Below are 13994 nucleotides of genomic sequence, written 5' to 3' on the forward strand. Positions count from 1 at the left end.
AATATTCATAAATACCGAATGTAAAAGTAGTATAGAAATACTTGATATTTGAAAATTATATATTTTTAAAAATTACGTTTTCTAATATACACTTCAACTATGTTAACATTTAAAATTTTACATTCAAATATTTTTATTTATTAATTAAAGTTGAAAAAAAGTTTTGCTATTTTAATTATTTTACATGTATTAAAATGAAAATTGATATACACAAAATAAAACAAAGTGGATTTCAAATTTTAATGCTCCATACAACATCGCCTTCAAAGTGAGTGAGTGGGTCCTACAGGACTGAATAATCATTCTAGAATCAAAACGAGTTGGGACATAACATAATTGAGCTCCATTCTTACCATAGAAAAGAAAAAAATATCTCACTAATATCTCAATCCATTTTTCTCATTCTGAGTCTCCAACAGCTCCTAATTATCTAACCTTATCACTTCAATTGTTCATTACGCTGTCAAACTTAAACAAATTACAGTCTTATTATACTCTAAATCTTCCAATGTTTCCTGCCCTGTGCCTAAGTTCCCCAAGAGCTACACCACCATCAGGTTCACCCGTCTGCATATATTAATTTCTGTATTGTGTTATATCTTTATATTCGTCGTTTGATTCTAAGTAAGCTATTTCTGTGCTCAAACTTTAGAATCCTTAGGTGTTAGCATAGAAAGCCATGCAAATTCAAAGCATATTGGAGTCAATTATGTGTTTATTGGCCCTCTCACTACCAAATATCGCCCTGTCATTGTTAAGGTACATTTTCATTTGCAAATAAGTTTCCTTTAGAAATGACACACGAGGAGATTCAAATCCCATGTTTGTATAAGCTAATGTCAGTTTCTATTCACACAGGCTGCAAAAGAAGACCGAAACACCAAACCGAATAGTGTGATTTGTGCTGACTGTGATGGGAATGGTAAGATGCTTGTGACTTTAGAACCAGAAGATGTATAAAGGATTTGAAATAGTACACTTAAAAAGACAAAAAGAAAAAGAAAAGAAAAGTATCTATGATTTGAAAGTTTTGGTTTTGTTGTGTGATTAACAGGAGCAGTTCAATGCTCTCAATGCAAAGGCAATGGGGTGAACTCTGTTGATATTTTCAATGGACAGTTTAAAGCTGGTGACTCCTGTTGGCTTTGCGGGTACCTAAATAAACCATTCCATTTTGCTTGTGTTCTATCTCATACATTCTAAAATTTCACTTCTTCAATGGTTTGTCTTTGAATTTTGAATGGTGTATGAACAACATTTTGTTTTTCACCTTACAATCTTTTCTGTTTTTTGTAGAGGAAGGAAGGAGATGTTATGCGGAAATTGCAATGGTGCAGGCTTTGTTGGTGGCTTCTTGAGCACTTACGATCAGTAGGAACAAAGTCCTTGAATTGCTGTGAATACTTATATGTCTGTGCACACATATACATGTCTTCAACACTTTCACTCTGCAGATTTTATATTTGGTACTTGTAAGTTCACTTGAAGACTTCAATGGTTGTTTAAAAACAAAAAACATAACAGTGTGGCTGCCACAGCTCTCTGAGATTCCTTTCATTTAAACAAAACTCATCATATTAGCTCTGCTAGTCCTTTTGAAATTACTTAAAGTTACTCAATCCAACGTGGGACTATATATTTTAAGCACTTGGGGGAATACTCTTGTACAAGGCATGCTTCAATTTTCAAGTTTGGGTTTGTTTCTTTTATGATGGTCATCAAATATACAAGGGGAACACAATTCAAGGTGAATTGGAAGTTTTATATTAAGTACAAAAAATAAGATAAGTAGTATATAAGTAGAAGAATTTTTAAACCTATTATAAAGTCTAGTGATGCAGAAGAGGCAGTGAGAAGATGCTAGCTTAGAGTTGAATTCAACTCCTAATTTATTCCAAGTTAGTGTGTGTTTACCGTTGAAAAAGTTAGATTTGGTTGAATGAAACTGAAACTTTATCCAATGCATGGAAAAGATTGCTTTGAATATAATCACACTTTGGATCTCTTTAATACTTTAATACTCAATGAAACATAAAAAGAAATTGCCAAACAAGTCAGTGTGATTCTGAATGTTCTTCAAGTGACTTTTGAATGCTCAAACAGTAATCCAACCACACTTAATCTTCTGCTGATGAAAGTGTTCATGTTATCAATTTCAGCAAGTTTTTTAGAACATGCATCAGGGACTTTGTTTGGATAAAAAACAAGCGAAGTAGTGCACCAGTGTTATCATATTTCTTTAATATCTTCCCTATATCTGCTTACAAATTCATCACCAAACCCCCTCAGAATTTCATAAAATCAGAAAAAGGGCGAGGAAATGGTTGAGCTCATTAGCATCCTCAAGGAGTGGAGTGAGAAATCTTCGGACACAAACTTCAATTGTTTCTCCAAGTATTTTTCTACAGAACTACTGGATCTGCCTCTTGAGGATCTTCCAGAACTTCATGACAGCAACTCTACTAATGATTGATCAATTGTTCAGTTTTGCACAAGAATGTTAGTAGAGTTGAGAGGATTAGACTAAAAGTAAATAAAGGAAACAAAAAATGCTATTTTTCAGGTTCTGGAATTAGAATATTAATACTGAAGTTGGAACATCAGTAATGTTCCACAGAGAATATGATTAGGCTTCACCGTGTTGTGAGTGATAACCGTATAATACTATGAAGACCTGAAGACTGTTAAAATAATATAGTTCAACTTTTGATCTCAAGTCTTGAACATTTTCCTTACTACTACTAATACTATAGGATGTTTAGGATTGATAAAAATTCACTTGGTGCCCTAGTCATAAATTGTGGATGGACCAAATGCTGTAGTTCTGTAATTAGATGGATCATATCCAAATATTCTATGCTAATTCATCAAACAGTAACTTTGATTCAGCCTGTTTTAACTAGATTTTTTGCAACCTTATCATGTCCCGAGGAACATGTGGTATGAAGTAAAATAGTCCCACATCGCCAATACTATGTAATAGAGCTAAACCAGGACCTATAATTATTTAAAGTTTTATCCTTCTAAAGCATGATCCTTCAGGCAGTTAACGGGATGTGATGAGTGGCAAATGCTTGCATTTAATATGCAAGAGGGGTGTCTGCCCCAGCCTGGTTACGACAGTGGGCACTCTCTGTTTGACCTATCTGATCCCTATTTAATGCCATTATTAATTTCTTCTGAAGTTAGATAAATTTTTTAATTTATTATAATTCTTTTATTATTTATATTAGTTAATTATAATTATTTTATTTTTATTTATTTATTTATATATAATTTAATTATTTTAATATTTTAATTTAATTTATCTTCTACTTTCAAATTATGTAATGATTTTTTCTAGGAATGTCTTATTATCGTCACTAATGTTATGCCAGTGGATTCAAAGCATTATTTTGTTGTTTTTTCAAGTGATAGTCTTTTATTGCACATGTTCAAATAAATTGTGGCGTTTTAAAAACATAATAAAAGTGGACTATGTGCACTCCCTCCAATATAAAGGTTTTCTCTTTTCCAACTATTTTTATTTTCAGTGACACTTAAACTTGAATACATTTACAGAGACAGCACTTGCGAAAGATATATTAAAAATAATTCGTTTAGGATGTGAAAATGAAAAGTAAAATGAGAAAAAAAAGAAATGAAACTGGATAATTGAGACGTGTATTTATAAAAATTTAGGAAAATTTTAATAAATATAATAATTACAAAATAATATATTTATTAAATAAAAAATAATATTTTTATTATTATAAAATAATTTTAATCAATTACTAATTACAATTTTTTATTAATTAATTTTTATTATTACATATTTTAAAAATTTAATTTATAATTATTTTTATTTACTATTTGTAAAAATACATGTTTAGTTTATATGTATGAAAAGTAAATATAAATAATTTTATAAAAAAAGTTTATAAATTTTTTTTTTTTTTTATATTTTGTATGTAATTTTTTTATTGTGATGGTTATTTAAATTTAAATAAATAATTAAATTTTTAGAAAATATCAAGTAATAAAAAATAATTAAATTTTAAAAGTAATCACTTCAAAAATAAAAGGTATAATTAGTCGCATAGTACCTAGTTTGGTACTGAAGTTTCTAATTGGTACCCGGTTTAAAAAAAGTCTCAATTACGTACCCAAATTAGTTTAAGTGCACCAATTGAGTCCATTTGACTTGACGCCGTTAGAAAGGTTAACGTTGACTGATAGTGGTTGGTCTCTGAATTAAATTTGGAACACGTGGTGATCAATTTTGACTGACGTGGAAATGTGGGGCAGAATATTCAATATGTCTTGTAATGAAAAAAAAAAGAACGAAAATAAAAAAAGAAAAGAAAGAAAATAAGAATTAGGGGCGAGAAGTTAAAAAGAAGTGGCAAAACGCTGGAAAAAAAGGTGAAATTGGGGAAAGGTGAGGTAGGGGAGACGAAGTGGTGCTCGATTGTTCGCGAGTTGATGGAGAAATTGAAGGTGCATTTGGAACACTGAAGCGGAGAGTTTAGAACTACTTGTCGGCCATTGATAACGAAAGGTTAGTATTGTGTTTTTGTTTGATTTTGTTATTAGGGTTCTGATGTTAGGGTTGTTTTTTGTGAAGATTTGTTATTTACGTGTTTAGGCGCTGTGTATTTCAAGCATTTTTACTTTCAATGTTGTCTATTTTTGTTGCCTTTGAGTCAGTATAACTTTATTGGTTTGTCCGCCATTACATGTGATGGTGACGGTGTTGGGCATGTGGTGTGGTCCCTGTTTCTTAATTATTGTCGGTGTGTTGGTGTGTTAGTGATATTGAGTGTAAATTGTGTGTTATTGTTTGGTTTTTTTGTATATGTGGCAGGGATATAAAGTTAGGCATATAGTATGTTCCATGAACGACGAAAATTTTGAAGTAGTGTTTCACCATGGGGGAAGGTTTGTGAATGAGGGTTCACTGAAATACGTGGGAGATAGTAGTACTTTGTTGTGTGACCCTGACAGATGGTCTTTCTTTGAGATTATGTCAATTTTGAGGGAGATGGGTTATGTGAATGTGAAGGAATTGTGGTTTTCGGTGGGTGGGGGGTCTGTGTTGGAAGGAAGGTTGGAGTTGCTCAATGATGATAGAGGTGCGTGTCATATGGTGAACATAGCCACCCTGAATGGTCAAGTGCACCTGTATGTGGTCCACTTTGTTTGTGAACCTCAAGTTGTTCATATGATAGAGGACCAACCTGCTGTGGAGGGGGATGGTGGGGTTGCTGGGGAAGAAGTTGCTGTTCAGACTGAAAATGAATCACGTGATGGGGATATTGGAGTGGCTAATGAAGATGTATGTGTTGGGGATGGTGAAGAGGAGTTGCCTGATAAGGAGAATGGTGTGGGTAATGAAGAAGTATGTGTTGGGGATGGTGAAGAGGAGTTGCCTGATAAGGAGAATGGTGTGGGTAATGAAGAAGTATGTGTTGGGGATGGTGAAGAGGAGTTGCCTGATAAGGAGAATGGTGTGGGTAATGAAGAAGTATGTGTTCGGGATGGTGAGGAGGCCTTGGCTGATAAGGTGAATACAAAAGTTGGTGAGGAGGATGGTGAGCATGAAGTTGGTGGAGAGACAGGCAATGAGGAGGATGATGAGTACGAGGTTAGTAGTTGGACTGAGTCTGAAGGTGATGTCATGAATGAGGACGAATTATATGATGTTAGGATTGATAGAGATGACATGGATGATGAACTACACGAGGTTAGTGTTGGATGCCATGAAATGCCTGGTGCAAGTGCTAGTACTGGGACAATGTCACAAGATAAAAATGTGTATGCCAGAGGGATTTCTGATAATGAGTGGGAGTCTGAAACATTAGATAGTGGTGACCATAGTGATTCAACAGATCAGGATAGAGACAACTACGGTCACTTTGGGACTTTTTCAATGCCTAAAAGCATGGAGGACTACAATTGGGAAGTTGGAACCTATTTTGCTGAAAAGGAAGAATTTACAGATGCAATAAGAACTTATGGTCTCCATAGTGGGAGGAAACTAAAAATATTCAGAAATGATAAAAGAAGAATATGTGTGAAGTGTCTAGGTGCCAAAGGTAAATGTAAATGGTATGCGTATTGTGCTTATAAGGCTGCACAAAATACATGGCAACTTAGGAAGATTATAAACACCCACACATGTAGTAGAGAATTTAATGTCTGTTTAATGACTTCTAAGTGGTTAAGTGGGAGACTAGAAAAGACATTAAAAGAGAACCCAAATATTAAGCTAACTGATCTGAAGAACAAAATAGGGAGGAAATGGAATATTGGTGTGTCGAGGTCTACCACCTTTAGGGCTAAGAGTATGGCATATGCTAACATTGATGGATCATTCAGAGAACAATATAAGCGAGTGTATGATTACGCTCATGAACTACTAAAGTCAAATCCAGGTTCAACAGTTAAAGTTCATGTGGATGAGAATGAAGGCAATCCCATATTCAAGCGGCTGTATGTTTGTCTTAAAGCTTCAAAGGATAGCTTCATTTCTTGTAGACCTATCATCGGAGTGGATGGGTGTTTCTTAAAGGGAAAATATGGAGGGGAATTGTTAACTGCAGTGGGCAGAGATGACAACGATCAGATGCTACCATTAGCATATGCGGTAGTTGAAGTAGAAAATAAAGAGACTTGGACTTGGTTTCTCGAATTGCTCATAGAAGACCTTGGTGGGGCTCAGTTCTGTCAGACATTCACATTTATGTCTGACCAGCAAAAAGTAAGTAACATATTTTAATTGCTACATTGTTTAAAGTTATTTATTTGAACTGTTATCCACTAATGAGATCATTTCCACTTCATTTCTTGTAGGGACTTTTGCCAGCATTGCAGGAATTGTTGCCTGGTGTGGATCAGAGGTTTTGTGTTAGACACATATATTCTAATTTCAGGAAGAAGTTTCCAGGCAAAAATCTGAAACGGTTATTATGGAAAGCAGCATATTGCACACATCCTCAAGCATGGGAGGCTGTCATGAGGGAGATTAAAGAATTGAATTTAGATGCTTTTAAGCACCTGATCCAGATTCCCCCGAGGCAAGTGTATAAAAAACATGTTATTATTTTCTATTTGGTAATGGTATTATCATTTTGTCTTATTGGTTATGGTATTATCATTCTGTCTTTTGCAACTAGATTTTGGTCGAGATCAAGGTTCGTACCAAGACCAGCCTGTGATACAGTTGTGAACAACATGTCTGAGGGTTTCAATAACACAATAGTGGATGCAAGGAGTAAGCCCATCATTACCATGATGGAAGAAATACGCATTTATCTCATGAAAAGATGGGCATCAAATAGGAAAAAGATAGCTACAGTAGAAGGTCCCATTTGCCCAAAAATAAAAAGCAGACTACAGAAGGAGACTGAAAAAACTAAGTATTGGATACCAAGGTAAAATGTTCATTGTTTATTTCTCATTTTTCGTTTGTGCATGACTCTCACTTTGGTTTTGGTTTATTGGCAGTTGGTCTGGGGAAAAGCTGTTTGAGGTCAGTCACACTTGCATCACTGGGGAAAAGTTTGTAGTAGACATAGATAAACGGGAATGTAGCTGCCGCAAATGGAGCATAACAGAAATCCCCTGCTGTCATGCTTTGACTGCCATGAGATTCCTAAATTTCAATGGAGAGGATTACTTGCCACATTACTTTCTGAAGTCAACCTATGAAGAGACTTATTTGTCAATGATCTACCCCGTTAATGGTCCTCACCTATGGGAAATGACATCATACTGTGATGTTTTGCCTCCTACCAAAAGAATCCTTCCTGGAAGACCAAAAAAGAAACGCAGGTTGGAGTCTTGGGAGCTGAGGAAGGATGATACACAAGTACGACAAGGTGGAACGCGTAAAAGGTGTGCCATATGCAGACAGCTTGGACACAAACGAAATAATTGTCCCCAAGCACCTCCACCTCAGCAGCAACCAACCCCAACTCCATCTGCTACACAACAAGGAGGCACAGAACCAAGTGAAACTCAAGGTACTCAATCCCACCAAGGGCAAGCAGTGCAACCCACTGAATCTCAACCAACACAACCAGTTGAAGCACAGCAGGTGACTCAATCACAGATTACTGCAACTGCGCCTATTCTACCATCACAACCACAACATGGAACTCAAACAACTCAGATTTCTTCATGCAATGTCAGTGACCCACCAACAAGGCCCACATTCAGAGAAAAAATATCATATAGGAGGGGTCCAATTTCGAAGCAATGAGTTTAATGTGTCATTGCAGCAGCTTTTTGGAAGAACGGGGTTGGGACAATTTTGGTGTAGGGGTTGTGTATTTTGAAGAACATGGTTTTTTTGTTTCTTAAGTTTAATTTGTAATTGCAGCACCTATTTAACCCAAACATGGTTATTTATTTTGGTCTAGGGGTTATGTATTTTGAAGAACATTGTCATTTTGTTTGTTAAGTTTAATGTGCAGCAGCTTCTTGGAAGAACAATGTTATGTATTTTCGTGTAGGGGTTATGTATTTTGAAGAACATGGTCATTTATGATTAATACCATTTTGGATTACTTATATGCTTCATTCCTTTCTGTTCTGAATATGATTCATTTTATCTTACTTACATGGTTCATTATAAATCAATAATACAAACCACTTTCTCAAACTTCTCGTCCATTTAAAAACAGTTCATTACAAAAGCAAACAACAAAATACAGACCAATTACATAACTTCCTACTCACTACAGAACTGAATTTTACAACACTTCATGGGATGTGTATCAACTTCCAAACCAATATTACATTGATCAAACCCAAACAAATTATAATCCCACTTAAAAACCTAACCCACTTTCTAGAAATTACAAGTGACTTTTCCATATGGTATATCTTTCTCCTTTGTCTAGCAATGGTAGCATCTTTTTCATCTCCATTATCTTCATTCAACCACTTGAAGTAATTGCACCCTTTAAATACATCATTGCCACCACTCCGCTGCTTACAAAATACAAAGAAAAACACACAGCCTCTGATTACAATCCACCACTGCAGAATGAATGAAAAAGAAATTAAAATCAATGTACAAACCTTGAAGTTGGGGCAGCCCCAAAACTCTTTTCCAGCATTCCTAATAGTTTTTGCAACTCTCAACACAGCTACCTCCCCACAATAACACATTGGTCTTTCACCCAAACCAATATTCCAACCACCAGGGGAGGAGACGCTTTGCTGCTGTGAACCCCACGAAGAACAGCCACAACCTTCTTTACGAGACATTGCGGAATTGGAAAACGAGTGGAAGAACAAACCAAATTAGGGCACAAGATATTGTGCGAATATTGATGCAGATATTGATGCAGAAAAAACCAAATCACTGTGCGGATATTGATGCAGAAAAAATTGATCTGGATTAGGGCATATACTACGGGAGGAAGAAGACAACAAAAATGGGGCAAATCTCCTTCAAATGTAAATACCACGTGGACACTGTACAATTATAATTTCAACCACTCATGTCTTATTATTTGACACGTATCGCTTCTGCACTGCCACCTCACCACTTTCTAAACGCCGTTTCGGAAGATTTAACGGTTTGGACTCAATTGGTGCACTTAAACTAATTTGGGTACGTAATTGAGACTTTTTTAAAACCGGGTACCAATTAGAAACTTCAGTACCAAACTGGGTACTATGTGACTAATTATACCAAAATAAAATTAATAAGACAATTATTTCTTTCAAAAAATTAGTTATTAAAAATAAAATTGAAAAATAAAATGTTTACATCAAACTAGTTTATCTCTTTATGGAATGATATAGATTATTATCATTTTATTTGTTATATTATATTACAGATATAATATAATTGATTATCATATATTATATATTAATTGATACTCAATAATATAATAATACATAACTCAATAGATAATCAGTTGTAATTGATTTTTCTATATATATATATATATATATATATATATATATATATAATCAATGTTTTGTATATAGATATTTGTTTTTTCAGGACATTTGAGTTATTATTGCCCTTGTTATGATTTTTTTGACTAATCTTTTTTTCACATCAAGGTATCTCAAGGTGTGGTTGCTCGCACTCACAATTTTGTTCCTAAATATGTGTTTCTCTTGTTCTTATGTAAAAATTTCTCACCTAGAAATAAATTGAATTATAAATGTTTGTGAATTTTTTTTATATTAAATGTTTTAAAAAGGTGAAATAAGAAAGTACAAGAGAAATGATGAAACAACTAATATCTTGTCCGAATTTTTTTCAATCATATTCATTCAATTTTTTTTTCTCATTTTTTAAAAACTCATATTTTTGTATAAATTTTTAGAGGAATCTAGTCTTAGTAAACTTATATTTATAATTCATATATTAAGACATTAAGAGTTAAACATGGAGTAGACTCTCTAAATTTTATGTTTTAAGGACCTAGAAAATTGATAAGAAAATATGGATAGTCATTTTTAAATTTAGTTACTTTAATAAGATTAAATTCAAATTATTATAACTTAACTCTTAAAAGTTCTTAATTAAATCTTCTATAAAAATAAATTTATATATCTCATTTCATTATAAATATAAAATTATAAATTCATTAATCTCATTCTATTGCAAATAAATAATTTTGTATAAACAAAATTATAAAATACTTTATAAATTTCATATAAATTTTCACTAATAGTATAATAGACTTCTCACAGACAGTCCCACTACTTGTTATCATGGTTTAGGAAACTTAAGAACACTTAAAAAAACTAACATTAGAAAAAAAATTGTATCTCAATACACTTTTCACAACACATACTTATTATCCGAATAACTTTGATTCAATGTGTTCTTTTTCTATTACGTCGAAGGGGCATGTGTTATGAAGTAGATAAGTCCCACATCGACCAATACTATAAAACAGAGATAAACTAAGATGTATAATTATTTAAAGTTTTGTATTTTGTAAGTATGATCCTTCAGGCAGTTAATGGGATGTGATGAGTGGTAAATACTTGCATTTAATATGCAAGAGGGATGCCCGCTCCAGCCTGGTTACGACTGTGTGGCATTCTCGTTCTGACCTTTCTGATCCCTAATTCATGCCATTTTAGTTTGTTTTAAAATTTAATTAAATATTTTATCTGATGTTTGATTTGTTGTCTATCTTTTAAGTTTTGTAAAATTTTAACAGTCTTATTAAAATATAAGAATATTTATTTTTTATTAATTTTTTTTTATTTTTAATTATATTTTAGTTTTAACAACATTAAAATTTAAATAATTTTTTAAATATATTATCAATCATGGATAATATTTATAAATATTTTTATCTTATAATTATTAATAACACTTATATAAATATTTCTGTCTTTTTAAAAATTAATTTAAAAAAATAAAAGTATACTAATAATTATTATTAATATCATAATTTGGATATTAAATAACATTTTTAATTATATTTAGAGTTATTTCATTATCTTTTTATTTAAATTTTCGTGTTTTCTGGGAGAAGTCTTTACTCATATTATGTTAGTGGTGACTTCATATCTTTATATTAAGTGATAACCCTAATCTTTTATTGGATGTGTTGAATTAAATTGTGACTTCTTAAAAACTTAATAAAAGGTGGGCTATGTACACACTACCTAGTATAAAATCAAGGTTTTCCTCTTCAACTTTTTTTTTTCCTGACACTTAAAAACTTGAACTTTCACAAAAGACAGTACTTGAGAAGGTATATTAAAAATATTCCGTTTAAAATATGGGAAAATGAGAAATAAAAATAAGAAAAAAATAGAAATGAAACGTATATTTATAAAAATTCAGTAATAATTTAATAGATATAATAAGTTTTGAAAAGTTATAAAACAATATATTTATAAAATGACATTATTTTTATTATTATAAACTAATTTTAATATAGGCTTAATATTTAATTTGGTCATCTAATTTTATTTGAATTTTTTAATAGACACAAGTTTTTTATTTGTTTAATTCAGTCCTCTATTTTTTTTTAAAAAACATTTTATTTGATTATCTTTGTTAATTTAAAATAAATGACATGCTATTAAGTAGAAATCGAAAAGGTGACGTACTTATTATCTTTTTATGAAGAAAAAATGTGAAAGTTGTCCTAATCCATTCTAGTTTGTCTTTATTTTAGGGTTTTGGTTTACACATATTTAAGGTGAGTTATGATTATGTATCCTCCATTTTTATCTTGTTCATGCAATCCTTAAGGATTTAAAATCATAGCATTTCCTCTAGTGGTGTTGGGTCGAGGGGTTTTAGGATAACACACATTGGTAATTATGGAGAGTTTGCATTGTTGAGAACGACAAAGACTATAAAGAATGCGGGAAAACAATTTTAAGGTTGTCTTAACTATAAGTTAACATTAATGAAAAATTTCTTTTGTATAGTGGTTTGTTTTACCTTTGTCCTAACCCTCATGTTATGTTTTCTATTGAATAATATAGTGAAAGTGAAAATTTTGTTGGATACAATTACTTCAAATGGTGCATTAAAGATGTTAGTGACCAAATGAATTTTATCAGTTTGAGACAAAGGAAGAAGATATTTAATTTAGAGAAAGATGTTAAAGTGTTAAAGAAGGGGGTGAAAGTATTGATAGGGATGTTTGTATTTTTGGTATATTGAATGTGACCCTATTGTCAATATTACTGAGAATTCTACGAAAAAAGAATGGGTTGTATGAATGTGAATGAAAAGATTGAAGTAGTATGTCCCTAAGTAGGTTCTAAGTAGGCCATGTATGTAGTCTAGGTGTAAGTTTATTTATTATGATCCTGTAGTGATTGTGTTGCATTGTTTGCATTATGATGAAAAGGTTAAATGAATGGAAATTTTGTGTTTATAGAAATCTATCAGTTATGGATTTATCTATTGATATAAATCGGAAAAGTTTGTTATTCCTTCGTAAAAATCTATCATGGCAACCTGAATATGGAATTTAAATATGTCCTTATCTTTAAAATAAAAGTTCCAAAATAATATTCTTCCATGTTGTTGATAAACACTAGGCAAGTAGCTAATTTATAGCTACTCCATCCATTTAGTATCATTATCGTATCTATCGGTAAACACTATTTAGTTCATGAATAATTGATACATAGCAGCAACAACAATAAATTTTATAACACTTCCATTTAAACATAAAAATTGTTTTGGAATTTTAACAAAATACATTATATGTTCATAAAATTCACAACATTGAACATAGATGTCCATAAAAGTTGCAGCTTCAAAAAACACATAAATTCATAATTCATGGTTTCTAGACACGGCCTCTTATGTTTATGTCTTATGTTGGATGTGAGGCATCTTAGGTTTGGGGAATTGGGTGTGCCTCATCTTGGGTTTGGGGAATGCACGGAACAATGTACCAAAAGAAAAGAAAAAGCAATGCTTCAACACACCATGCACATGAAGAATAGGAGTGATAATATTAAGCATGATGACCCAAAACCTCGACTTGCATAACTCGTAGTCTAGGTAAAAAAAAAATTTGCATTTTTATATATTGATTACTTTTTTTTCTGAATTTTTGCATGAACATTCTAAATTTTTGTATGAGTGAAAAAGAAGTGTTATGTATTTTTAAATATGCTAAAATTTGAAGAATACACTGTGTATTTCAAAGTACAAATATGAATATGATGGAAATGTTGAATTATTAATTATCATTCAACTTTCCAAAGTCTTTGCTTAATTTTGTGAACTTGTTAAAGTTTCTCAATTTGTTAAACAGTGAAAGTTATATCATAAGAATTAAGAAAAAAAACAGACCGACTCGCAAGCCAGAACTTATGCGAGGCGGACCAGACTTTTCAACACGGGATGGGCCAACCCAGTCCACAATTTATAGGTCAAGTGTGGGATAGGCCTAAACGGGTCGGATTGACCCATATTGTCATCCATAATAAAGAAAACATGATCTCACTTTAAACGAAATTGAAAAATATGTATATCCTATAAA

The 13994-nt window shown here is 32.2% G+C and overlaps 2 protein-coding genes and 2 non-coding genes across 5 annotated transcripts; all 4 read left to right on the forward strand.

Annotated features, from left to right (window-relative positions):
* The first annotated feature begins 331 nt into the window (after nucleotides 1-331).
* LOC114172001 (protein BUNDLE SHEATH DEFECTIVE 2, chloroplastic-like) lies at nucleotides 332-1589 on the forward strand. 2 transcript variants are annotated; one of them, XM_028056749.2, is made up of 5 exons: nucleotides 332-557; nucleotides 653-759; nucleotides 859-922; nucleotides 1055-1151; nucleotides 1297-1589. In XM_028056749.2, the coding sequence occupies exons 1-5, from the start codon at nucleotides 509-511 to the stop codon at nucleotides 1373-1375; spliced, it is 396 nt and encodes a 131-aa protein (XP_027912550.1). In that variant the 5' UTR covers nucleotides 332-508; the 3' UTR covers nucleotides 1376-1589. The 2 variants fall into 2 exon arrangements, with proteins under 2 accessions (XP_027912550.1, XP_027912551.1); XM_028056750.2 differs by having other exon boundaries at nucleotides 355-557; nucleotides 662-759.
* Nucleotides 1590-3051: 1462 nt separating this feature from the next.
* LOC114172003 (small nucleolar RNA Z279/snoR105/snoR108) lies at nucleotides 3052-3154 on the forward strand. The gene has a single exon (XR_003599753.2). It is a non-coding gene; the product is annotated as a small nucleolar RNA Z279/snoR105/snoR108 (small nucleolar RNA).
* Nucleotides 3155-4851: 1697 nt separating this feature from the next.
* On the forward strand, nucleotides 4852-8283 carry LOC146883977 (uncharacterized). The gene is made up of 4 exons (XM_085666082.1): nucleotides 4852-6742; nucleotides 6835-7058; nucleotides 7158-7415; nucleotides 7489-8283. Exons 1-4 carry the CDS (start codon nucleotides 4877-4879, stop codon nucleotides 8243-8245), a joined length of 3105 nt encoding a protein of 1034 aa, XP_085522208.1. The 5' UTR covers nucleotides 4852-4876; the 3' UTR covers nucleotides 8246-8283.
* Nucleotides 8284-10984: 2701 nt separating this feature from the next.
* Nucleotides 10985-11088, forward strand: LOC114165684 (small nucleolar RNA Z279/snoR105/snoR108). Its single transcript, XR_003599755.1, has one exon. It is a non-coding gene; the product is annotated as a small nucleolar RNA Z279/snoR105/snoR108 (small nucleolar RNA).
* The last annotated feature ends 2906 nt before the right edge of the window (nucleotides 11089-13994 follow it).

This window comes from Vigna unguiculata, chromosome 9, assembly GCF_037176805.1.
Source record: "Vigna unguiculata cultivar grain cowpea cultivar isolate G323 ecotype 2 chromosome 9, ASM3717680v1, whole genome shotgun sequence".
NCBI lineage: Eukaryota > Viridiplantae > Streptophyta > Magnoliopsida > Fabales > Fabaceae > Vigna > Vigna unguiculata.

Coding starts and splice junctions, on each gene's coding strand:
- LOC114172001 (XM_028056749.2), top strand. CDS start 509: ATGTTTCCTGCCCTGTGCCTAAGTTCCCCAAGAGCTACACCACCATCA. Junction 558..652: donor AAGAGCTACACCACCATCAG/GTTCACCCGTCT, acceptor CTCAAACTTTAG/AATCCTTAGGTGTTAGCATA. Junction 1,152..1,296: donor GACTCCTGTTGGCTTTGCGG/GTACCTAAATAA, acceptor TGTTTTTTGTAG/AGGAAGGAAGGAGATGTTAT.
- LOC146883977 (XM_085666082.1), top strand. CDS start 4,877: ATGAACGACGAAAATTTTGAAGTAGTGTTTCACCATGGGGGAAGGTTT. Junction 7,059..7,157: donor CTGATCCAGATTCCCCCGAG/GCAAGTGTATAA, acceptor TTTTGCAACTAG/ATTTTGGTCGAGATCAAGGT. Junction 7,416..7,488: donor ACTAAGTATTGGATACCAAG/GTAAAATGTTCA, acceptor GTTTATTGGCAG/TTGGTCTGGGGAAAAGCTGT.